The following is a 25,797-nucleotide window of genomic DNA, read 5'->3' as shown; positions in this document are numbered from 1 at the left end:
CGCTTTGCGACATTTTGTTTTTTGAGCAGGAAATTAATCCATAACTCATCCACTCAGCCGTAACACAAAACATTAAACCACAAAACTCAGCCGTGTCACAGAACATCAGAAATCATAACTCAGCCGTAATACGAAAACATTAAAATCCATAACCCAGTCGTAATATAAAAACATACGATAGTGCTCTGTTCATCATAACTCCCACTGTATTTTTCGTCTCTGGATTCAACATCTGAAACTTCTGCTTCTGAGCTAAAACTGAAAAACGTTTTACTCGTCTCTCTCTTGCTCTGTCATTCCGATTCATTTATGGGTCCTTGTTCTCCGTAAACTGGTGGAGTGTCGTGCACAATTGTTTTTTGATGCCTCAATTCATTCAATCTGTAATCATCGAGTACAGAATTTGCGAATTCTTCATGTTTTGTTTTCTCATCTAAATGCAGAACTCTACACCCTTTACTGTCAGCGTTGAATACATATCTGTTTTTCTTAATCCAATTACTAGAAACAATAATTACAGGATCCATAAGATCTCTGAGAAAGATGAAGAATAAGATGAAGAAGATAGATAGAAACAATAATTACCGGATCCATAAGATCTCTGAGAAAGATGAAGAATAAGATGAAGAAGATAGATAGATAGATAAAGAAGATGAAGAAAAAGATGAACACACACAAACCTAGTTGTAAAGTAGTTCGTTAGCAGTGACATGGAAAATTCGAGTTGATGACATGGCGGATGACATGGAAAATCATTTAATCACCGACAAACGAATATATAACTCAACCTACGTAAATTAGCCCTCATGTACAATGTAAGTCAGCCGAACCGTGGATACTGTTTCAGTAATTAATATTTTGATCCGAAATCAGCCATAATTAGGATGAAAAACCGTAAATCAGCCGTATCGTCACATAAATCAGCCGTCAAACGAATGCTATTCTAGTAATTAATATTTCGCTAATAAGTCAGCCATAAACAAGCTGATTTTACTGTTAATCCATCCTATTACGGCTGATTAAATATAAACTCAGCTGTAACAACATCCCATTAGTCAGCCGTAAATTAAATAACTCAGCCAGTCAATATTCATTAACTCAACCGGGGAAACATAACTCAGTCGTGTCTTAACTACAACTCAGCCGAATATTCCAGAAATCAAACCACCGATGTATAAGTCAGCCGTAACTTGTGTCTGTAAGTCAGTTGTTATCCCATAATCCACATTTTTGTAAATCAGCCGTACCGGGCGGCTGACTTATGTTTTTAAATCAGCATTTTCCTCTTAAGTCAGCCATGTTTATTAATTCAGCCGTCACGTAGCAATAAATCAGCTGTAACGACGTATGTAGTGATTTACGGCTGACTTAATGAAAACACGGAACCGAATTCCTACGTGGCACCGGGTTTTTGCTTACATGGCAGCGAAAAGTAATGATATTCTTGTAAATATGTTTTTTCTGATAACGTAAAAAAAAAGGTACGCTTGGTATTTAAAAAATGCCAATAATAAAAAAAAAATTGTTTGATTCTAGTCAAGTGTCCTAAAATGAGTTATGTTTGAGTAAACTTCTGTTCTTTATACCGCCTATGTGTTGTTGGGTTACTAACAAGGACTCCACATATGCCACATTGAGTTGCTTCGTAATAGTATACATTTTTGGTTAAAAGGTTGCTTCAGATCCTTCTCTTCAACTCTTTGTAAGATTTTATCGAACCTATTGAAGTCGTTGTGAAACTCCTGGGAACTGGGAAAAGATATTCTACAATCACTTTGGTGATAGAATGTTTTACATTCAAGATCGTAAACTAAGTAGTTGGCTCTTGGTTTGGACGTGATCAATGGATGATTCACGTTAAGATATGGAATACCGAATACGTTTTTGGCCGGTGAAAAGTAAAGATATGTGGACGCAGTTAGCCGCAAAGTCATGCTTTGATTTGTATCCATACATCTTCAGTCAAAAGCTTTAATAATAAAACATTAACAGGGATCATTTACGTCATCGTAAGATGCTTTAGTCATATGCTTATGTCGTTGACCATGCTTAATAAATTATTCAAAGGACTAGGATTCCTTTGTTTTTTTAACAAGAAAATGACCGAATATGGTTTTAGTAAAATATTGAATATTTAACGAGACTGTATTATCTTTATCAGAGAATAAATGTGTTAACATTAAATTTGACGTAAAGAGAAATCTCTCCAGAAATGAGAAAACCATATGGAGTTAGATGTGTTAAGGTTTTTTGCCACAAATCAGTTTATCAATTTGCATTTGAGATTTACGCAAAAGCAAAATAATCATCCGGACGAACTAGCTCAACTGGTAATACCTCAGGCATTTGTCTGAGAGGTCACGAGTTCGAGTCTCGAACGGGGAAGAGTGTCCAGGACCGTAACAGGTACAGACAAAGGCTGGCTCTGGGCATAGAGGGATTAAGGCCGAAAGCCTGAACCCATCCTGGTTATACCAAAAAAAAAAATAATAATAATAATAATCAGATCCACTTGTTCAATGCCATTGTTCCCCCGTCACTAGTGTCCTGACCTTATCGTATCGTATATCCAAATAAAAACTTATCTTAGACTATCCATAATAGAGAAGTTGATTTACATTTTCAAAACACCAACTAACAAAAGCAGGAATGTCCAAACACGTGGGTTGCTAAGGTTGCTTAGCAACCAATGATGCACACATTTCCATTAAAAGATCAACCAATCGACAATCATGTACCTCTTTGTGTGGTTCTAACTCCAAGGTTTAAAGTCCACTTCTTTTTATGGTTATTCTTTGACCAAATAGCCCTTTTCTTTTGCATTTGTTCCACGCTCATTTGACATAACATGGCTCAAGAAACTCTGAAAAGAGGGTAAAACGGGGAATATATTTTAAAGATTCGAGATAAAATGGTCAGATTAACATAATTTAACTTTTCCCGTTGCATATATAAGCCGTCAGTTATCTGCCAATACCTCAGGGTTGCAAATTTTATTATAGCAAAGTAAGAAAACGACATGAAGAAAACTGGAATCCTCGCTGCTTCCATCTCTGAGGCAGCTTCCGCCTCCACCGCCACCATGAACACCACCGTATCCTTGTCTTTGCCGAAATCAAACCTTTCCCGTCAGGTAAAAAAGAAGCAAGCTCCTGACTCTTTTATTTGTGGGGCTCTCAATAGCACTAAGTTTCTCTGTTTTTGCTATGTTTGAAGTGTACTCACACACTCTATAAACATGCCATTAAAAAAAAAAATGTCAAACTTATAAAAACTACCACATCAAAATATGTAAATAATAATTATATATTTTATTTGACTGGTTTTGAGTAGGATTCAAAGGAGAAACAGAGGAAGAAGAAAAAGGGTTCTGAAGAAGGGGGAGATAAAAAGTTTGGTCCAAGGTTCGATGGGTTAAGGTTCATTGAGACCCTTGTTACTGCTCACCGATAACCAAAGCATTCTTTGTGAAGATGAAGCAATAAGAAGCATGCATATGCATGATTGGTTAAGGTTTCAAGATAATGGAGATACTACTCACAACAAAGGACAAGCATGCATGGTGGGTTAAGGTCTCAAGACAATAGAGATACCACTACAAGGGACAAGCATGCATGGTTGGTTAAGGTCTCAAGACAATGAATTATTAGTTTATCATATCTCATATACCATTTGCCATACTTGTAACCCCTATATATATATGGGATGTTCCCATAAGCAAATCAATCAAGCAAATAAGATTTTTCTTCTTTACTCTATCTCTCTCTTTACTTTCTAGATTAAACCTCTCTCTCTTGTTCTTCACTATGTTCTTCAATTTCTAACATGGTATCAGAGCCTCCAAGCTATTGAACACCAAACTGCTTCCGCAAATTTACTCTATTCACCTTACTCTTTCACTTGTTTGGTTTACTTTCTTCATTTCTAGAGAACATATCTTGGCTTCCCTTGTTTTCTCTCTTGTCTAGCCTCAGAAATTCAAATTTCTTCTTGGCGAATTTTTTTATTTTTTTACCCGCTGGAAAATAGCAAGCAAAGATGGAGCAGCACAAGCTAGTGAGGATTCCAGTCATCCTGAAAGGTCCTAACTACATTACCTGGTCGAGATTGACCAGGACAGCTCTTGGAGGAAGAGGTCTATGGGAGCACATCACCACAAGTGAGGCCCCAAGACAAATCACCCAAGGAGAAGATGGCAAGGAGGTTGTAGTGGTAGATGAAGGCAAATGGGGTCAGGAGGATCTCATGGTGCTGTCTATCTTGCAAGGCTCACTTGATACTCATATCATGGAGTCTTACTTACACTGTGAGACTGCAAAGAAGCTATGGGATACCTTACACAAGGTATATGGCAACACTTCAAACCTCACCAGAATTTTTGAGGTTAAGAGGGCAATAAACAACTTGCAGCAAGAGGATATTGACTTCACCAAGCACCTTTGGGAAGTACAGCCAGCTGTGGTCTGAACTTGAGATGCTAAGACCAAGTACCACTGATCCTAGTACACTAGAAGAGAGGCGTGAGCAAGACAAGGTCTTTGGATTGCTTCTCACACTCAACCCAAGCTTCAATGATGTACTTAAACACATATTGAGAGCTAAAGAGCTTCCAAGCTATGATGATGTGTGTGCTCAACTTCTGAAGGAGCTAGGCTCAGATGGTCTCTTTGGTGGAAAAGGGGAACTGTCTATGGCGAACAAAGCTGAGAAGATGGAGAGTGCTTCAGTCAACAAAGCACACTTCAAACCAAGAAGAGGAGGAGACAAGTCTGTGACTTGTGAGCACTGCAAGAATCTAGGCCACTCCAAAACCAATTGTTGGATCCTCCATCCTCACCTCAGACCTGCTTCAACCAACAGATACAACCAGGCCAAAACACATGAAGCAAGAACTCATGAAACCACAGTACCAGGCTCCATGCGCATAGGAGAAGATGGAAGAGCTATGATCTCAACCACTCACACTGGTGGATCCACATCCCATGCCATGTCTCAGCCATCCCCTGATGATGCCTTCATCCGCAAGTCAGACATTGAAGCCCTTATCAAGGCTATCAATGCAAACTCTGGTAACATCAGTGTCAATGCTTTAAATTCTATTCACAGTGCTTCACATACTACTAGACCTTTGATCATTGATTCAGGAGCTTCTCATCATATGATTAGGGATGCTAGACTGATTAGTGATGTTAAACCTGCTCTAGGGAGTGTAGTGATTGCTAATGGTGATAGAATTCCAATTGAAAGAGTAGGAAACTTGAAACTGTTCGATAAGGAGTCTCAAGCTTTTTATATGCCTACTTTCACATCCAACTTATTATCTGTTAAGAGAGCAACCAATGATATAAATTGCAATGTTATTTTTAGTCCTAATGATATGTGCTTTCAGGATATTAAGACCAGGAAGATGCTGGGAAAGGGTGTGAGCAAGGGAGAGCTTTACTTGCTTGAAAACACCAAGCTTTCAGATTTATCTTGTGCTTTCAGTTCTGCTTCTGTGTTAGCTAGTGATGTTTTATGGCATGCTAGATTAGGTCATCCTCATTATCGTGCCTTAGGACTGATGTTACCTAATCTATCTTTAAAGAGTGGAAGTTGTGAGGCTTGTATTCTTGGTAAACATCAGAGATCTGTTTTCCCTAATTCTAAGACTATTTATGAAAATTGCTTTGACCTTGTGCACTCTGATGTTTGGACAGCACCTTGTATGTCTAGGGAGAACCATAAATATTTTGTTACATTCATAGATGAAAAATCAAAATATACATGGCTCACCTTGATTCAAACTAAAGATAGAGTTTTAGAAGCTTTTATTAACTTCCAAAACTATGTATCTAACCATTTCAATTCCAAGATCAAAATTTTTAGGTCTGATAATGGCGGAGAATACACAAGCACTGCTTTCAAACATCACTTAGCAAAACATGGCATAATCCATCAAACAAGTTGCCCATACACACCACAACAAAATTGAGTTGCTGAAAGGAAGAATCGCCATCTTATGGAGGTTGCAAGGAGCATGATGTTCCATACCAATGTTCCAAAGAGGTTCTGGGGAGATGTTGTGGTCTCAGCATGTTATTTGATCAACAAGATCCCCACCAAAGTCCTCCAAGATATCTCTCCCTTTCAGGTATTAAACAAAATAAAACCTCCAATTGATCACTTGCATGTTTTTGGGTGTGTGTGCTATGTCTTGATACCAGGGGAACAGAGAAACAAGCTTGAAGCCAAGAGTGTCAAAGGCATGTTCATAGGATATACTCATGCGCAGAAGGGGTACAAGTGCTACATACCTGAATCAAGAAGAGTTATGGTCTCAAGGGATGTTAAGTTTGCGGAATCAAAGGGATACTATGATGAGAAGAGTTGGGAAAGCCTTCAGGATCTCTCACAAAGATCTTCAGATAGGACAAACAACTTGAGAATCATTCTGGAAAACCTAGGCATCAGTCAGCCTCAAACAAGTGGTGTTCCGAGCACTTCACCTATACCTCCAGTTGTGGATGAAGCTACATCAATTGAAGAAGCAGTCCATCCTGATCATGAGGGGGGAAATCAACCTAATTTGCAAGTTATCCATGAGGAAGCTATCCCTGAAGAAGATATCCATGACGAAGCTATCCACGAGGAAGCTATCCAAGAAGAAGCTATCCAAGAAGAAGTTGTTAATGATCAAGATGGAATGCAACAAGAAGTTCAACCATTAAGGAGGAGTACAAGGGTGAAGAAACCATCTCAGTGGATGGACACCAAAGTATACTTCAACAACAATGCAGTAGCTCATCCTATCCAAGCAATATGTTCTTTTGCGAGACTATCTGAAGAGCATGTAGTCTTCATCAGCAACCTAGATCAAGAGTATGTACCAAAGACTTATGAAAAAGCCATGAAGCATGAAGAGTGGAGAGCATAAGTTGGGGATGAAGTTGGTGCCATGATCAAGAATGATACTTGGTATGAAACTGAGCTCCCCAAAGGAAAGAAAGCTGTTACAAGCCGTCTACTCTTCACCATCAAGTACCTTGCCAATGGGAAACCAGAAAGAAAGAAAACAAGGCTAGTTGCAAGAGGATACACCCAAGTCTATGAAGAAGACTATCTGGATACATTTGCACCAGTAGCTAAACTCCACACCATAAGGATTCTACTCTCATTGGCAGTGAACTTGGAATGGGATTTATGGCAGATGGATGTCAAGAATGCTTTTCTTCAAGGAGAGCTAGAGGATGAGGTTTACATGAGGCCACCTCCGGGTATGGAAGACATGGTCAAGCCAAAGGTTTAAGAAAGCAATCTATGGGTTAAAACAGTCACCAAGGGCTTGGTACCACAAACTGAGTACAACTCTCAATGGAAGAGGGTTTGTAAAGTCAGAAGCTGATCATACACTCTTCACACTCACAAGCAAGCAAAGAATTGTGGTGATTCTTATTTATGTAGATGATATTATCATCACAGGAAGTGACAAGGAATATATTATCTCAACCAAAGTCTTTCTTAAGTCTACTTTTGATATTAAAGATTTGGGTGAGCTAAAGTACTTTCTAGGGATAGAAATATGCCGCTCTAAAGAGGGGCTTTTCTTATCTCAAAGGAAGTACACACTTGATCTTTTGAATGAGGCAGGAAAGCTTGGAGCGAGACACTACAAGAAAACACACCGAATTCCGACGGAGGTTCCGACGGACACCAAGGTCGTCGGACATTTGTGACGGAATACTGACAAATTTCTGACCAAATCCAAAAAAATTAAGTCGTCGGAATCCCGTCGGCCATTTCCGACGGAATTCCGACGAAATATGGTCCGTCGGAACTTTCCGACGACTTTTCGACGACATTCCGATAAAAAATGTAACCGTTGTAGTCGTCGGAAGTTCGTCGGTATATTCCGACGAATTTCCGACGACATTCTGATTAACAGCAAAGTCGTCGGAATTTTGTCGGAAAATACCGACGGAATTCCGACGAACCATGTGACCGTTGCCGACAAATATATATGACCGTTGTATAGCCGTTTGAGATTGGACAATACCGACGGAATTCCGACGGACTGCTTTACATCCGTCGGAATTCCGTCGGAAAGTCGTCGGAGGTCCGTAAGCAATTTCCTATAAATACAACCCCTCCTCATTCAACTCATTCACACTTCATTCTCTCTTCATTCTCTTTAGTCATAACAATTCCGTGAAAATCATGTCTTCAGAAGTTTATTATCGTTCGTGGATGGATAAACCTCATTTGGATCCGAACACCAATTTGCTTACGGAAGAATACGTTCAAGGGATTGGAGAATTCATGAGGCTTGTTCAACAGCAACCGGATGCAAAAAGTGGTATGTTAAGATGTCCCTGCTCTTCTTGCAATAATAATAAGGTTATAAAAGAATTTGATGTTTGGACTCATTTGTATATGAAAGGGTTTTCACGTAATTATAAAGTTTGGTACCTTCATGGGGAAACTGGTTATGAATATGGTAGTACTAGCGAACCTCAGCCTGTTAGTGAACCTCAGCCTGATATTAGGTTAGAAGAATCTAGAACGGATATAGATTATGGTGTAGGTACTGAGCAGATGGTACATGATCATTATAGAGGGGAAGAACCAAACCCCGAATCTAGGAGATTTTTTGACATGTTGGATGCAGGAAAACAACCTTTGTATCAAAATTGTAGAGATGGTCATTCAGTCTTATCATCTGCAACTAGATTAATGGGTATTAAGACAGACTATAATTTGGCTGAAGAATGTATGGATGCGATTACTGATTTTGTCAAAGGTATTCTACCTGAGGATAACCTTGCACCGGGTTCATACTACGAGGTTCAGAAACTTGTTGCAGGTCTTCAACTACCGTATGAAGTGATAGATGTATGTATTGACAACTGCATGATCTACTGGAGAGCGGATGAGACACGGAATGTATGCAAATTTTGTGGGAAACCTCGTTATCAGGAGACGAGGGGAAGAGTTCCGATCCCATTCAAAAGAATGTGGTATTTGCCTTTGACGGAAAGATTGAAGAGGTTGTATCAGTGTGAGCGCACAGCAAAAGCAATGAGATGGCATGCAGAGCATTCCACAAATGGTGAGATTAGACATCCTTCAGATGCAAAGGCTTGGAAACATTTCCAGTCAACATATCCAGAATTTGCGGAAGAGAGAAGAAATGTTTATCTTGGATTATCTACTGATGGTTTCAGCCCATTTGGAAAGCATGGAAGGCAGTATTCTCTATGGCCAGTTATTGTGACACCGTACAACTTACGGCCGAGCTTGTGCATGCGACGAGAGTTTTTGTTTCTCTCAATTCTCGTCCCCGGGCCAGATCATCCTAAAAGATCACTAGATGTGTTTCTTCAACCACTAATATATGAGTTGCAACAACTATGGGCGCATGGTTTTGAGACATACGATGTTTCGCGCAAAGAAAACTTTCAGATGCGGGCAGTACTTATGTGGACAATAAGTGACTTTCCAGCATATGGTATGTTATCTGGATGGACAACACATGGGAAGCTATCATGTCCATATTGTCAAGATGACACAGATGCTTTCCAACTAAAGAACGGAAGGAAAACGTGTTGGTTTGACTGTCACAGACGATTTCTACCACCTGATCATCCATACCGCAGGAGTAAGACTTCGTTTACGAAGAACAAGCAGGTGTTTGATGGTCCACCTGAGGAAGTTAGTGGGAAAGATTTGTTGAAGCAGTTTAGGTATTTTGATGCAGAAAGGACGCCAGATGTAGGTGGACATGAAAACATTCGAGTCAATGCGGTTGGAGAGCTACATAACTGGCACAAAAAGAGTATTTTCTGGGATCTGCCATATTGGGAGAGTCATCTATTGCGGCATAATTTAGATGTCATGCATATTGAGAAGAACTTCTTCGATAATCTGATGAACACAGTCCTTAACATCCAAGGTAAAACGAAGGATAATTTGAAGTCAAGGTTGGATTTAGTCGATATTTGTGATCGTTCTGAACTTCACGTTGATGAGAACGGTACGGCCCCTTTTCCCATTTATCGGCTGGATGGTGCTAGAAAAGAAGAGTTCTTTGATTGGATTACAGATAAAGTGAAATTTCCTGACGGATATGCATCAAATTTGGGGAACTGCGTTGATAGAAGCGAAGGAAAGTTTACTGGCTTGAAGAGTCATGATTGTCATGTAATTATGCAGCGCCTCCTTCCGTTTGCTTTTTCAGCATTATTGCCACGTAATGTTCATGAAGCAATTGCAGGTATATTATATTTTTACAATTTAATTTATTTTTATATTTAACAATTATGCTTATAAAAACTTAATACTTACGAAAATTATGTCTTTTATCTATGTAGGGATTAGTGTTTTCTTCCGCGACTTATGCAGCAGAGTAGTGACTGAAGAGGGTATTAATAATTTGAAGACAAACGCACCAGTCAGCATGTGCAACCTTGAGAAGATATTTCCTCCATCATTCTTTGATGTAATGGAACATCTTGCTATTCATCTCGCAAGAGAATTGGAACTTGGTGGTCCTGTGCAGTACAGATGGATGTATATTTTTGAGCGTTATATGCATCATCTGAAGAAGATGGTCAAAAATCAAAGCAGGGTGGAAGGATCTATAGTGGCACAGGTGATCAATGAAGAAACTGCAATCTTTGCTGAAAATTATTTTCCACCAGAAGTGCATACAAAACACCGAAGACCTGCTCGGCATGATGATAGAGGGGAGAGAGCAACATATCATGTTACTGTCCCAAGCATGTTCAAGGAAATAGGACGACTTAGTGGAAAATTCACGAAGCGGAGACTTACGGACACTGAGCACGCTCATTTGCAAACATATTTGCTCACCAACTGTGAAGATGTTCTACAATATGAGAGGTAAAAATATTTATTCATTTATTGTTAGATTAATATTCAATAAATTTATTTCATATTGATAATATTTTTGTATATAGTGTATATATGGCGGAGTTGCGTATGACTCACAGGCATGCAACAGAAGATGAGCTTCGACAACTTAGAGATAACGGATTTGCTGCGTGGCTTCGTAGTTATGTGAGTCATATATCATATTACCCTATGCAAATGATTAGTTTAAATTTAATATATATAAACTAATTAACTTTTCAATCATATATGTTTTTAATTTATAGGTGAATGATGGTTTGGCCAGAGGTCTTGTGTTCGATGATTGGATACGCGAATTTGTGCAGGGACCAAACTATGTGGTCAAATCATATCCTAAATTTTGTACGCGAGGATATGCATTCACAAGGAAAGGTCATTCTAAGACAACATATGATGCTGGTGTTTCATCTTCTTCTGGTGACGATGTCTACTACGGCAACATAAAAGAAATATTGGAAATCCAATTTCCTGGAATGGTTGGATTGCGTTGTGTAGTATTCTATTGTGATTGGTATGACACCACCCCAGATAGAGGAGTGAAGATTGATGCGTTTGGTGTTACATCAGTTCATTCGCGGCGGAAACTTCAATATTATGATCCCTTCATTCTTGGTTCGCAAGCTGATCAGGTATGTCAATCTATTCATAATTTTTTACCAATATAATTAATTAATGTTATATATTTTACTAATACTTGTATAATTGATATGTATAGGTGTGCTACATCAGTTACCCTCGGGTGACGTACAGAGACGATCCATGGGTTACTGTAACGCAAATCAACCCAAGAGGACGAGTGGATGGAACTTCTGATGATGATGAACCATTGCAACCAGAGTCTACCAGCAACGCCCAGGCAGTTGAAGATTTGGAAAATGTTCAACTCGTTGAGAATTTGACTGTGTTTGGACATGATGATGTCGTACATTCAGAGCCGGAAGCCGAGGTTGGGGAGTTTGATGAAGATTCAGAAGATTCTGATTAGTTTTTTTTTTTTTTTTTTTTTTTAATGGTCCGTCGGAAATCCCTCGCAATATACTGACGACATAGCGACGACAACGGGTTTCATTGAAAATTGGAAAGGTCGTCGGTATTTCGTCGGAAAATACCGACGACATATGTTTCTATAAAGTTTCAATCATAAAAATCTATAAATTTAGATGCCAAAACTATGAAAATAACACATAATAAGTGTTTAGTATAGTATTAGATCGCAACCGTTCAAATATAACAACTCATTAAAATATTTATGTATGCATATCATTGTTTTCATAACATCTCATCTTAACATTATATACTTATACAATCATATTTATATAAGCTTACACTACAAAAAATGTTATTGTGTAAAATCGTGTTATAAAACATTTTTATTGTTAAATCTTTATGCAAATACTATATATATTATCAAAGATTTGGATTTTGCATTTAGAAACTTGAAATCAACACCCTAAACACTAAGTCGTCGGAATTCCGTCGGAATATACCGACGGAATGTGTCCGTCGGAATATACTGACGGACACATTCCGTCGGAATTTAAATTTGCCCGGGAGAACCAAACCGCTTGAAAATTTTCGCGAATTGGCATTTGGTATATTTTAATTATACCGACGGAATACCGACGAACCCGTGTCCGTCGGAATCGTCTGATATAATAACCCTCCTCCTTCTTTTCTTCGTTATCTCCGCATCTCTCTCTCTAAATTCCTCTCTCCACCGGCGATTCACAGGCGATTCCTCCCCCAAAACCGGCGATTCATCCCTCTACACCGACGATTCCTCCCCCAAACCCTAAATCATGTAAGAATCATCCCAAACCTTCTTTAATCTCAATTGTTTAGGGTTTTGGATGTTAGATCTCGGATTTTAGGTTGTTTGATTGATAGTTTAGGATATATAAGTTAGGATTGTTGTTTGGATTGTTGTTTTATTTTTTTTTGGAACATTTTTTTATTTTTAAAAACATTTTTTTTATTTTTAAAAACGTTTTTCAAGTTTCCAGTAATGAAATATATATAATAAAACGTTTTTAAAATTTTTTAAAAATATTTAACAACATTTTTCTATATTTATAAATTTTTTATAATTTTGTATACATATATATATATATGTAAATCATGTATAATAAAAATTTTAAAATTTTTTATAATTTTTTATAAGTTTCCACTAATAAACTATGTATAATAAAACGTTTTTTTAAAAAAATATCAATATTTAACAACATTTTTCTTCATTTATAAATTTTTAACAACATTTTTTTATATTTATAAATTTTTAATAATTTTGTATACATATATATATATATATATAAAAGGTTTAATAGTTTTTTTTAAAACGTTTATAAAACCTTTTGTAAATATATAAATGAAAACATTAAAAATAGAAATGATTTGAGAATATGTTTGATGTATTAATTTTTTTTTTTTAGGGCCAAAGATGAAGCCCGCCCCGCAGCCCGTCTTCGACGTAGTTCGGTGAGCAGTTCCCGTGCATCGGGATCGTCTCATGACTCGGTTCCCGCATATATTCCCGCTCCAGCTCCCTCTGCCCCTCACGCTGCCCCTCACGCTGCTGCTCAACAGGATCCGGGGGTCATGCCGGTTCATCTATTGGTTCAACAACCAGGTCGAGAGCATCTCCCGTTTCTCCAACCCAACCCACGACGAGGCCATAGCACTTGGTTAGTATTTTTTTTATTTGTACCGTTATATTTTTTCCTTTAATTAACTTGCTAACTTGTATTTTTTTAAAGGTTCACCAAGTCGAAAAATGGCATTAGCCGGAGCATCAACCAGATGATGTACTCCATGCTCCGTTTTGGATATCCAAAGTGGAGTGTGATCCCTAACGACGAACGAGAGTTGTGGTTTCGTCAGTTTGCGGTATAGTAACTCTTCATTTTTTTTAAGTTTTTACATTTTTTAAATATATTTACTTATTAAATTGTGTTTGTTTTGTAGCAAGAGTTCAACTGGCACTCCGATCTTACGGAAACAGTCCGTAAGAAATTCAACGAGAAGGCCATGGACTCTTACACAAAGCAGATAAACGCGTGGAAGACAGTTTGGCAGAAGAACAAGAAGCCACGGTTCATCAACGGGACGGTGTGGGAGCAGTTGATAGCTCATTGGGAGAAGGAAGAAACTGCAGAGACGTCTTCTAGGAACTCCAGGAACCGGAAGAGCGATCGTGGCGGGAAAGGTATGTATGTGCACAACCTCGGCGCTTGCTCTATGTCTACTAAGGAGGATGAACTTGTAAGTTTTTTATTATTATTTATCTTTATATTTTTTAAATAAATATTTTATATATTTCTTGGCTAATAATGGCGGTTTTTTTAGATCGAAGCAAATGACGGTAATCCCGTTGATCGTCTCCAACTCATTAAGGTGGCTCACACTAACAAGACGACGGGTCAAATTCAGGACCCCGTGATCAAAGGTGTAGTTGATTTGGTGGAAGCTGAAATAGTTGCCCAATCTCAGCCTCTCTCTGATGACGGCGAATCCACGGGAGCTTCAACCAACCTGTCTCTATTGCAAATAAATGAGATGGTTGAAAAGGTAATTTTTTTTATTAATATTTTTTTTTATAATATCGATTACTTACTTGTCCCTATTTACTTACTTTAAATATTTTTGTAGGCGGTTCCTAAAAGGAAAGGAGGCCGTTTAGTTGGGTTGGCCCGTCGTGCTTCTTCGTATCCGGCATCTTCTTCGCAAGCTCCGTATGCCGATCCCATGATTCTCGAGGAGCTACATGACAAAGATGAACGGATTGGGGCATTGGAGGAGCAGAACACCACTATCCTTTCGGAGAATGCCACTATCCGTTCGGAGAATGCCACTATCCTTGCTGAGTTGGCATCCCAGAAGAAGTTCAACACCGAGATTATGCAGAAGCTAGATCGTTTGATGTCTTCGAGTTCATCTTAGTTTATTTCGGCTTTTTAAAACTTTCGGAATGTTTTTTTTTCTATTTCGGTTTGTATGAATTTTAAACTTTATGAATGTTTTTTTCCTATTTCGGTTTTTATGAATTTAAATTTTATAATATTATTAGTTTTAAATTTCTTATTTTTTAAATTTATTAATATCGAAAAATATATAAAAATGCAAAATTAATTTTTTTTAAAAAATGGGTATATACCGACAGACAGTGGTCGTCGGAATATACCGACGGACATATATTCGTTGGAATTTACCGACGAACCCCATTTCCGTCGGAATATACCGACGAACGAGGTTCGTCGGTATATTCCGACGACCGTTGTCCGTCGGTAAATTCTGACGCCTAAAGTTCGTCGGAATACACCGAGGAACACTCTACGTCGGAATTGTCCGAGAAACGTTCTCCGTCGGTACGTAGTTTTTCCGATGAACTCTGGTCTCGTGTATCCGCATCGTAATATCGTCGGAAGTTCGTCAGAATGACGTTTCTCGGTATTCGTCAGAAAGTCGTCGGAAGTTCTGACGAAATTCCGACGAATTTTTTTTTTCAGACGAAACGATACCGACGGACGGGTTCGTCGGAAATTCGTCGGAATCGGTCTATTCCGACGAATTTCCGACGATTTCCGCCATCAGAATCCCCCTGTTTTCTTGTAGTGAGAGTAGCCAAGACTCCACTAGAAGATGGGTATAAGGTGCTGCGTGAGGGGGAGATTGAAGACAAGCCCTATGCTGACGTTAAACACTATAGAAGAATGATAGGAAAGCTGATATACCTCACCATCACCAAGCCTGATGTATGCTTTGCAGTTAACCAAGTAAGCCAGAATATGCAAGCTCCCAAGATACACCATTGGAACATGGTTGAAAGGATCCTAAGATACCTAAGAGAGGCGCCAGGGCAAGGAGTGTGGATGGGATGCAACAAAAATACAGAGATAGTTAGGTATTGTGATGCTGATTGGGCAGGAGACAGAGTGGATAGGAGATCCACTACCGGCTATTGTACATTTATTGGAGGCAATCTTGTCACTTGGAAGAGCAAGAAACAGAAGATAGTGTCATGCTCAAGTGCTGAAGCTGAATATAGGGCAATGAGGAAGCTCACTAGTGAGTTGATTTGGATCAGAAACCTACTTCGAGACTTGGGTATAGAGACATCAACTCCAATCACCATGCATTGTGATAATCAAGCAGCAATACACATAGCTTCCAACAGTGTGTTCCATGAGAGGACTAAACACATTGAGGTGGATTGTCATAAAGTTAGGCAAGCAGTGGAACAAAGGATCATCTTACCCTGCTACACAAGAAGTGAGGATCAACTAGCTGACCTCTTTACCAAGGCTGCAAGCACCAAGGTTTGCGAGTTCATACATTCCAAGTTAGGACTCGTAGATTTTTCATCACATTAATCCTCTTAGCCATGATGTGTTCTACTCTTTTTTCTTGGCTTGGTTTTTTATCCCATGAGGTTTTTCCAAGCTAAAGGTTTTAACGAGGGAATGCTTCATGGTTTCCAAGCTTGACCAGTCCCTATGGCGAGTGTGAAGATGAAGCAATAAGAAGCATGCATGGTTGGTTAAGGTCTCAAGACAATGGAGATACCACTCACTACAAGGGACAAACATGCATGGTGGGTTAAAGTCTCAAGACAATGGAGATGCCACTACAAGGGACAAGCGTGCATGGTGGGTTAAGATCTCAAGACAATGGATTATTAGTTTATCATATCTCATCTACCATTTGCCATACTTGTAACCCCTATATATATGGGATGTTCCCATAAGCAAATCAATCAAGCAAATAAGATTTTTCTTTTTTACTCTATCTCTCTCTTTACTTTCTAGATTAAACATCTCTCTCTTGTTCTTCACTATGTTCTTCAATTACTAACATTCTTCTCATTTGACAAAGTTTGATATAGTTTCTACGATTTACCAACAACAATTGTTGATTTTAATGTTTAAGCTTTTTTTGTTTTATAGTAATTTTGGGTTGAAGTGTAACGCAACATGTTATGACATGTCATGTTATACGAGATTCATGTGCCTTGGAGATTAACTCACCACATTAGCTGCCAAAATGTTGTCGTGATCCACATGCTAGTATTGTGATGTGTAGCGAAATTTTCACGAGGACTCAGATGTGTAGCGTAATGGATGATACTCGTATTGTTGATACGAGATCATATGGATTCAATTCCCCCACAATGCATATTACTGAAATGTAGGCCAGCCTAAACAAAAATCGAAGTTTCATCTATGATTTGCACAAGAGAATTAATGGGGTCACTTAACAACGTAATGTCCATATACCTATCATATAGCCAGTGTCGAATCCGAATCCGATATTTAAATGGTTATAAACATTTTTATAATAGTCTTAACATAATTTTTTTTAAAAAAAAGAGATTACTCGACATATGTGTAATAATTCTTTAAAATTTGAAAAATGTTTAATCCGACTGTACTCAAAACCGGTCATACATATCGTAACATACATGGACGGACCTATTTGAAGAGAAGTGAGATTAGTTGACACTTGACACCAGTAAATAATGTAAATTTCACTTGTAACCCATTTTGTTTAGTTAGTTCCGGCTCAGTTGATTCGATAGTGCACGTAATGACTCCTCAAACATGATTTGGAAGCTCCACAATGAACCATATATTTACTTCTTTTTTTACACTTAGTAACACGTTATTTACATTGTGACCTCAGTAAAAAAAAATTGCTGGGTCCGCCGCCGGTAACATTTATACATGTCTTTAGAAAAGGCAAACCAAGATAACGGTGAAAAGCAATGCGTGTGTGGAAACAAGTGGGAGTTATGCACGAGAAGACGCAGAGGTGGCCTTGACGTTGGTGCAATCAAGCCCTTCTTTGCCTTCCTTACACATGTTTGCCAATATGCCCAGAGGATAACGTCCATAGAGTTGGATGTAGCAGAACATTTCGGCAGCACATAGTGTCGTTTCATCGCTAATAATTTCCGCGTATGGGCATGCAAAGTCCTTGAAGGCCGAGCAACATGCCTTGGCTTGATACTTTGGTCCTTTGCATCTACTCGTTAAGATTGTGTAATCCTTGCTTGCAAAATCTTCTTTGCATGCTGTTAATATCAATGGATCATGCATGAGCTCTTACTAAGAACAATGATTCAAGTTTGGAAAATTGGATTTTCTTACGTTTCTTTGCCCGAAGAAGAGCTCGGCTTGTGGCTGGGTGTGACACAAGCGCATCAACTTCACATAACAAACCTTTTTTAAGAACTTAAAACACTTTTTAATAAACACAAATTTAAATACTAAATATTTGTAAATTACGAGAGATGTGGAGAGACGAGGCGAATCCCGACAAAAGGATGATTGTAAATAGAGAAAGAACAAAACTTGGGTTCACCCCCTATGGTGAACTCTCAAATTCACCTATTAACACCAATCAAAGTGTAATGTAGGATTAGGAGAAAATAAAATATTAAAATTTAAAATAAAAAGAAAATAGCTTTAAAAAAAATAAAAGAACGTCGCCGTTAACGGTGTCGGTTGCTTCCTTCATCACCACAGAGAAAATGGAAGCTGTGTTTGTCAAGTTGAGTCTCCAATTCTATGCTTTCAAATCGAATTTTGATTTCTTCTCCAATCCAAATCAAGCCATGTACGTCTGGTTGTACAAACATACCATGACTTACGTACTTCAAATCAAGCCATGTACGTCCGGATATCGGATTAGTGTCAAAGGGGTTTGTCAAAGAGAAAACTCCAACCACATAAGCTGTCCGCCACACTACTCTGAAGAGGTTGATGTTGAATTTTCCAAGGAATGGTATGTTTACTGAATATTCAGATGTGATGAACTTGTTGTCAGGCCAGTTTTTACTCCCACAAAGCTTGCTCTTTTCATAGCTTTGTTCTCTGTTGGGCTTGATCTCAATGTGTCCTGCAAAAAGTATCCAATTTTCACCAGTTATTGACAATGACAATCAATTCTCATGTGCTTAACTTAAATCCAACATACGTGCACGTACCAATTGTATCCACCGGCTGAGACAGGATGTGACTCGTACTTGTCACCGTTGTCTTTGACCAGTTTGGACATAGTGTCAAATGACTCGAACTTCACACAGTATGTAACTGGAGGATGAGTTCTCGTCTCTTCCCTTATTGTTGCCGAGAGCTTCTTGTGATTCCTAGCAGGAACAGAGACAGAGCTCCTAATGTTACAAGGAAGTATCCCCACCTCCAACAATCCTTTTTCTATTACTGCTTCTGTCTCCATTAGGTTTTGAAAGTTGTAGTAAGGTTTTGCAAATCTTACTACTTCCACAATGAAAACAAGACAAAAGAAGCAGTAGACATATTTTGTTCCATAGTTTTTATTTTTTTTTCTTTTCTTCGGTAAACTTTTTCTTTAGTTAACTGCGACGGCAACGTTCTTTTATTCTTTTTAAGCTATTTTCTTTTTTTTTTAAGTTTTAATATTTTTTTTCTTCTAGTCCTACATGGCACTTTGATTGATGTTAATAATAGAGATGAATTTGAGAGTTCACCGTAAGGGGTGAACCCAAGTTTTGTTCGAGAAACCAAACAATGTGGAGAAATCTTCATGCTTTTGTTTCATTTTTTATTGTTGTAACTGTTGTTGTTTCCTTCTTTGTCACATTTGATTTTAAAACATTTTTGTGTTACGTTTTCGTTTTCGTGTTATGGAGTTATAGGAGGGGAGAAAAATACTGCGGATGTACCGGATAATTAAGTAGAAGAAACCATATTAGTACTTTACTATTTTAATATTTCAAGAAAACATTACATTAACCAAAACTTTATAGAGAAAACAAATATATATTCAGTATGTTATTTTGGTTCAGCTACGTTACAACTGGTTAATATCCCTAATCAATTGGGAGACGCCCATTTCTTGGCTCAGTTTTCCTAGTTGTCAAAGGCAACTTGCTCCAATAATTTTATACAAGACTTTGAAAACATTATCATGAACGTGTATCTATAATATTATATATACGTTTTTAAAATACATTTATATATATGCAAGCTACAACTATAAAAAAAAATTTTTGGTAAAATACTATAAATGTATTTAAAGTGAACTATAACCCAATACGAACTATAACCCAATACTTTTGTTATAATTATTGTTTAAAGTGAACTATATGAGAGATCATGTTGGGATGGAGTTCATTTTGTCAACTGGTTCTTCACTTTATCAGTGATATTACTAGCCTTGTATAACAATACCAGCGGTGTAAACATTCAGAGAGATTGTGAAGATTTTAGTTTTACCTTTTAGATTTAGCCTTTGAAATTATTAAGAGAACCTCAAAAGAAAACGTTTAGCCTTTTCTTGTAATAGAAATATTTATTTAGGACAGATAGTAGTTTTTGTAGTTATATTTGAAAATTTGATTGATTGAGACTAAGTTTTTAAGTTTTGCAACAACAGAAAAGAAAACAAGTTGTTTTTTTTTTTTGGCATCAAAAGATTCATTCCAAACTTAAAAGAGTTCGTACAAACTAGCCTTAACGGCTAACCTTAGTGTATCCATGATCTCAAAGGAGCTAAAGCTCTGCACTCGTGATGGGACGTCTTTGGCAAGACCATCCGCACGGACATTTGCAAAACGAGGGATATACTTATGAGAAAAAACATCAAACGAAGATTTAATAGCTTGGATGTCGTCCAATACTGCTTCTAGTACAGGCCATTCTTTCTTCTGTTGGATAATGTGTACTAGCTGTTGGCAGTCGGATTCAAAGTAAACCCGAGCCAGGCCCCGGTTTCTTATCTCCTTCATCACCCAACATAAACCTTCTGCCTCTGCGTGAAGTGGAGAATCTGTCTGTGATCTTTTGCCATGTCCTCTTAGTACTTCTGTTTCCTGCTCATAGAGAATAAAACCCATTCCAACTCCATCACTAGTCTCCAGCCATGACGCGTCGACTTGACACCTCCAAAGGCAGGGCAACTCGACTGCGACGTGAGGAGCTGTTGCGTGGTTGTTTTCTTCAGCCGTAAAGGTTATCTCCACCATCTGTGCCATCCTCCAAGCTTCCGCCTCTTGATATGCCAATTGTAAGGTTTCCAAAGGTGTCTTGTCTTCCATTGATACCACATGATCCATGGGAACACTGAAGAACAAACGCCGAGTTGATTGCGCTCTTTGGAGTATTTTAGGAGCGTCTTGACATTGATAAATAAGCAGGAACACGGGAAGATCCCCGGAGAGGTAGGAATATCCGACAAGGCCCAACACTGAGCTGCCGGTGGCACTCGAAGAGAATGTGATTCACTGTTTCTTGTTCATCTCCGCATCTCTGGCAGGTACTATCCTGACCGCAATGGCGTTCTTTCAGCTTGCTTGCTGAGGCTATATATCCTGAGATAGATTGCCAAATGAAGTGTTTTATTTTCCGAGGTGCTTTGAGTTTCCAGACTTCTTTCTTTAAGCCATTTGTGCTTGGTTCTGTCACCTCAATAGGTTGGGAATTGCGTCTCTGTTCTACTGCCACCTTATATCATGTTCGTACTGTATAGCTACCCGACTTGGAATATTTCCAGACGTAACTATCTCGACGAGCCGTGCGGCTTATTCTCATCGCCAAAATGCGGGGAATATCTTCTTCTGCAATAAGTTCATTCACGAGAGCCACATTCCATTCCTTGAGGTCATGATCGATCAGGTAGTGAACTTTCAAGTCAGGATCAACAACAGCTTCTCTCGGTATTGCAGGTCTGGCTGGCTCCGTCTGAATCCAGACATCCTCCCAAACTTTTGTGTTTTCTCCAGTTCCAATAGTCTTTTTAAGTGCCTTGTCCAGGATTTGTCTAGACGCCATTAAGCTACTCCATCCATATGAGGAGTTATTTGATTTACCTATAATTAACGGGTTGGAGTGTCGATAATACCTCCCTTTTAGAACTCGGCTTAGTAGAGATTTTGGGTAGATAAGCAGTCGCCATACTTGTCTTGCTAAGAGTGCTAGGTTGAAGTCGTTAAAGTCTCGGAAGTCCAGACCTCCTTCCTCCAAAGGAACACAAATCTTGTCCCATACTACCCAATGAAGTCTTCCGTTATAATTACTCGTACTCCACCAAAAACGCGTCACTGCGGCGGATAGTTTTTTACAAGTATCTTGAGTCAGTCAATAGCATGACATGACATAGGTTGGTACAGCTTGTGCGACTGATTTGATTTGAACTTCCTTCCCTCCTTTAGATAGAAGCTTTGCAGACCACGAGTTTATATGGTTGTTCATCCTTTCTTGCACGAAGGAAAATACTTGTTTCTTCGATCCACAAATCTTTTCAGGCATGCCCAAGTACATTCCCATTCCACCCTCTTTCGTAATGTCAAGTGATCTTTTCAGATCATTTTTTTGTGGACGTTATGACCTTAGAACCGAACAAAACTGAAGATTTAGATTTATTCAGTTGTTGTCCTGAGGCGTTCCCATAAACGTCAATGATTCGAACCAGTTCCTCGCATTGAGATTGCTCTGCTTTAACATTCTGGTATGAAGTGCTTTTCAAGGACTCTGAACTTTGTTTTTCATCATAAGATTCAGGCATAATGGTGACGACAAAACAGATATGAATTTGTAGGCACTCCTTTATTACTTCATGGAATGAGTTTCGGGTTGCTTACTGACAATTAGTATATATGAAATCAAATATGGTATGGTGAACACCTTCGGTGACGTGTAGCCTAATCTTCTTGTGTGGTTTAAAGTTTAAACTGTATGACTATTGATAGATAAGCCCTTCAATCAAGGCTTTGATGAAATCTTATTATTATATAATTCCTGTTTAATCACGCAACTTGCCAAATTGCCATTGCTATTCACTCACCACCTTTTCTGCTTTCAACTCACCACCCAACACCTACTAGTTACAAATTCTGAAATAATACAAAGAAGTAAAGTAGTGAATAAGCAGAACTTTATGTTACAAAAAAAATAAAAATAACAATAAGCAGAACTTTTTAAATAATCTAGTGAAAGTGAAAAATCACACTAGGAATTTTGTTAAAAGGGTAAATAATGGTGTAACGGTGCAGCCATGTAGTTCCACGTCGTCATACTTGGGTGAGTGTCTATGGTGTTGCCAGAAACAGACACTGCCTACTTCTTATCTTCTTTTTCAGAGCCAAATTCTTATCTTTCCTGAATATTTTGTCATTTTGTGCATTCTTGTGGCATTTCCAAAGTCATGGGTATATTTTGTGCTTTCTAATATTCTATGTATCATTTTTTCATGTAAGGTCATGTCATGTGGCATTTCCAATATCTGTTTTTTCGTTAACATAGTCCTATCAAGTGAATATTTATTATTCTATAAATATAAAATATTACATCTTAATTTTTAAAATATATGTTAATGTATTTCATTTATAAAAATATAAGTTAGTTTACATTTCTATTTAATTTTATATTTATTAGATGTTGTATACTATTAAAGTTGTTCTATAATCAGATAAGTTATATTTAATTTATATATTAAATTATAATTTTAAGAAATTAATGTTATACTTTTTGTATGTTGTACATCTAATTGTATTTTACAGTTTTTATTTTGAGCTATATTTAGTGTATACATATTATGATACTATTGATAAAAATAATATTTTAATATTTATGTTTTAGCTAAAACAAGTGATATTATGAAATATAAAGAATATAAGTTGCGAATATAAATGTATTAGCTAGTAAGTTATAAAAGAAAAAGATATAAAAAGGCGTTTTGTTACTTTATCAACTTATTTTTAAATTTTTTTTTAACGTCTGATTTATTATGCTATTACAACGCTCAGAAATATTATATAGACGATTTTACAGCCGATAATTCTACCGCCAGATGAGAATACACGTCTGACTGTCGTCACTCCAAGCCGCCCTATGAAATCCATGTTCGATGATACGCTCTGCACTATACTAAAGACCTCTTGTAACCATTTTTCTCTATTATATGCATGATTTGCATTTTTTAGGGTTTGAAACCCAGATCTCCGGATGTAGAAGTGAACCTTTAGTCAAACCATTGGACCAAGGGGCTTCCACACTTATTTTTAATTAGGTAGACGTTTCTTATTTAAAAAACATAACCTATTCGGATTTTTAATTTTGCACCTTATAATTTTTATAATTAAAAAAAAAAATTGTGTATGTGTAACATAAGCTCTCGTGCTTCTGCACCACTCTCGACCTATTATTCTTCTAATCCATTCTGCTCTCTCCAAACCCAAATACTTCCCCTCCTCTGTTCTTTAGCCATTGTCGCATCAAGCAAATCAAAAGGTTGAGTAGTACTTAAGACAGAAGAGATCCATATATATCTAACAAGCTTCTCAAAAGTACGTCTCTTTTATCTTCTGAAACCATAAGTCTTCATAGAAATCTTATGTCTTTGCGTTTGTATGTGTGCATCTAAAGGTGTATAATCAGTAGATCTGCACCGTTTCTTGAGTAACTAGGCACGATATGAATCTCTTGGATTATATATACTATGTAGGTTTTAGACCATACGAATAAAAACTCGTTGTGATTGTTTGATCCATTTCTTTAGCTATTTAGTTTTCTTTTTTTCGTATATGGTCTATGAATAATAACGTGATTCGAGATTATGGAAACAGAGGAAAGCGTGAAACCTAAAGGGATTAGGTCAAGTCTTGTTTTTAATTGTTCTTTAAAAAATGGTTTTTCTTCTTTTCTCTCTCAAAATTTCGTAATGAGCAAGATCATGATTGGTCTTTGTTTCACTCGTTTTCTTTCTTTAAATTTTTTTAAAGTAAAGCAAGATCATGATTGGTGTATAGATGACTTTGTTAAGTTTGTAATGATCTACTTATAAACAATATCCACAAGTGAATGAGCTTGTCTTGTACGTTTCAGTAAAATGGAGATAAAGGACCAAGAAGACAGCCCAGCAGCGTTGGTTGACTCCGGAGGAGACTTCGACTGCAACATATGTTTAGATCAGGTTCGAGACCCGGTCGTGACCTTTTGTGGCCACTTGTTTTGTTGGCCTTGCATTTACAAGTGGACTTATTCCTCCAACACATCAAGACAACGCGTAGATCAGTACGATAAGGATGAATCTCAAAAATGTCCGGTCTGCAAATCCGATGTCTCCGAGGCTACCCTTGTCCCTATCTACGGCAGGGGACAGAAAACTCCCCAGTCCGGTTTAACCTTACCGAAGAGACCATCCGGTCCGGTTTATGACGTAAGAGGAGTCGGTCAACGTGTAGACGAAGGTGTGAGTAGTCAAAGGAACATGTCTAGAATGCCTGATCCGGTGACGGGTGCGGTATGCGACATGGTGTATCGGAGACTATTTGGTGAGTCATCGAGCAACGTGTCACCGTACCGGACAGACCGTGACACAAATCTCCGGTTAAGGCCGAGGACAATGCAGGCGGAGGAGTCTCTAAGCAGAATCTACTTGTTCCTCCTTTGCTTTATGTTTATGTGTTTACTTCTCTTCTAGATATAAGTTAAGTCGAATGAGTTTGTATGTGTATGTGTGTAAGAGTGTTGCATGTTGAAATGGTATATGATGAGAATAAAATAAAGTCAAAAATCAAGAAACGGCACCAAATTGGCTGTTGTATATTTTGAGCTACTTGTAATAATATGTGATGATGGGTAAACGTAGGCTTATCTTTGACTCAATCGATCTTGTACACCAATAAAAGATGATAGTGGCATTAGAATGCGACGCAAACAGTAGCGGCCATGAGTTTTGTTGGGTTAGAAGCACAAAAATTGTTTTGGGCCACTATATATGAAAATAGAAAAATGTTCAGCATGAGTGTTGAACTCATGACTTCTCCTGCGAAGAAGATTAACGTATTACTACTGGACTAAGTGCAACTTGCATTATGAAAATTGGCCGAAATTATTGATAAAATTTGAACGG

The 25,797-nt window shown here is 37.9% G+C and overlaps 3 protein-coding genes and 1 long non-coding RNA gene across 6 annotated transcripts; 2 read left to right on the top strand and 2 right to left on the bottom strand.

The window, feature by feature from the left end:
- Window positions 1-2,213: 2,213 nt before the first annotated feature.
- On the bottom strand, window positions 2,214-3,201 carry LOC125591482. Of its 2 annotated transcripts, XR_007327557.1 has the most exons (3): window positions 2,978-3,201; window positions 2,739-2,863; window positions 2,214-2,465 (listed from the first exon to the last, which is right to left on the bottom strand). It is a non-coding gene; the product is annotated as an uncharacterized LOC125591482 (long non-coding RNA). The 2 variants fall into 2 exon arrangements; XR_007327556.1 differs by having other exon boundaries at window positions 2,214-2,863.
- BNAC08G12960D lies at window positions 2,981-17,107 on the top strand. 2 transcript variants are annotated; one of them, XM_013852695.3, is made up of 3 exons: window positions 2,981-3,133; window positions 3,334-3,460; window positions 16,760-17,107. In XM_013852695.3, the coding sequence occupies exons 1-2, from the start codon at window positions 3,020-3,022 to the stop codon at window positions 3,451-3,453; spliced, it is 234 nt and encodes a 77-aa protein (XP_013708149.1). In that variant the 5' UTR covers window positions 2,981-3,019; the 3' UTR covers window positions 3,454-3,460; window positions 16,760-17,107. The 2 variants fall into 2 exon arrangements, with proteins under 2 accessions (XP_013708149.1, XP_013708148.1); XM_013852694.3 differs by lacking the exon at window positions 16,760-17,107 and having other exon boundaries at window positions 3,334-3,753.
- A 3,267-nt stretch (window positions 17,108-20,374) lies between these two features.
- LOC106412921 lies at window positions 20,375-20,983 on the bottom strand. The gene has a single exon (XM_013853790.1). It carries the CDS (start codon window positions 20,981-20,983, stop codon window positions 20,375-20,377), a length of 609 nt encoding a protein of 202 aa, XP_013709244.1.
- Window positions 20,984-23,988: 3,005 nt separating this feature from the next.
- Window positions 23,989-25,490, top strand: LOC106413753 (E3 ubiquitin-protein ligase RMA2). Its single transcript, XM_013854497.3, has 2 exons — window positions 23,989-24,229; window positions 24,768-25,490. Exon 2 carries the CDS (start codon window positions 24,772-24,774, stop codon window positions 25,363-25,365), a length of 594 nt encoding a protein of 197 aa, XP_013709951.2. The 5' UTR covers window positions 23,989-24,229; window positions 24,768-24,771; the 3' UTR covers window positions 25,366-25,490.
- Window positions 25,491-25,797: the final 307 nt, after the last annotated feature.

Source organism: Brassica napus, chromosome C8, assembly GCF_020379485.1.
Source record: "Brassica napus cultivar Da-Ae chromosome C8, Da-Ae, whole genome shotgun sequence".
Lineage (NCBI taxonomy): Eukaryota > Viridiplantae > Streptophyta > Magnoliopsida > Brassicales > Brassicaceae > Brassica > Brassica napus.
Note: the sequence above shows the minus strand (reverse complement) of the source record. Positions and strands in the feature narration are given on the sequence as shown.

What these genes read in the sequence shown, in the direction of transcription:
- LOC106413753 (XM_013854497.3), top strand. Translation starts at nt 24,772, where the DNA reads ATGGAGATAAAGGACCAAGAAGACAGCCCAGCAGCGTTGGTTGACTCC.
- LOC106412921 (XM_013853790.1), bottom strand. Translation starts at nt 20,983, where the DNA reads ATGGAAGACAAGACACCTTTGGAAACCTTACAATTGGCATATCAAGAG.
- BNAC08G12960D (XM_013852695.3), top strand. Translation starts at nt 3,020, where the DNA reads ATGAAGAAAACTGGAATCCTCGCTGCTTCCATCTCTGAGGCAGCTTCC. An exon ending in AATCAAACCTTTCCCGTCAG is followed by an intron (nt 3,134 to 3,333) that starts GTAAAAAAGAAG and finishes GGTTTTGAGTAG; the next exon opens with GATTCAAAGGAGAAACAGAG.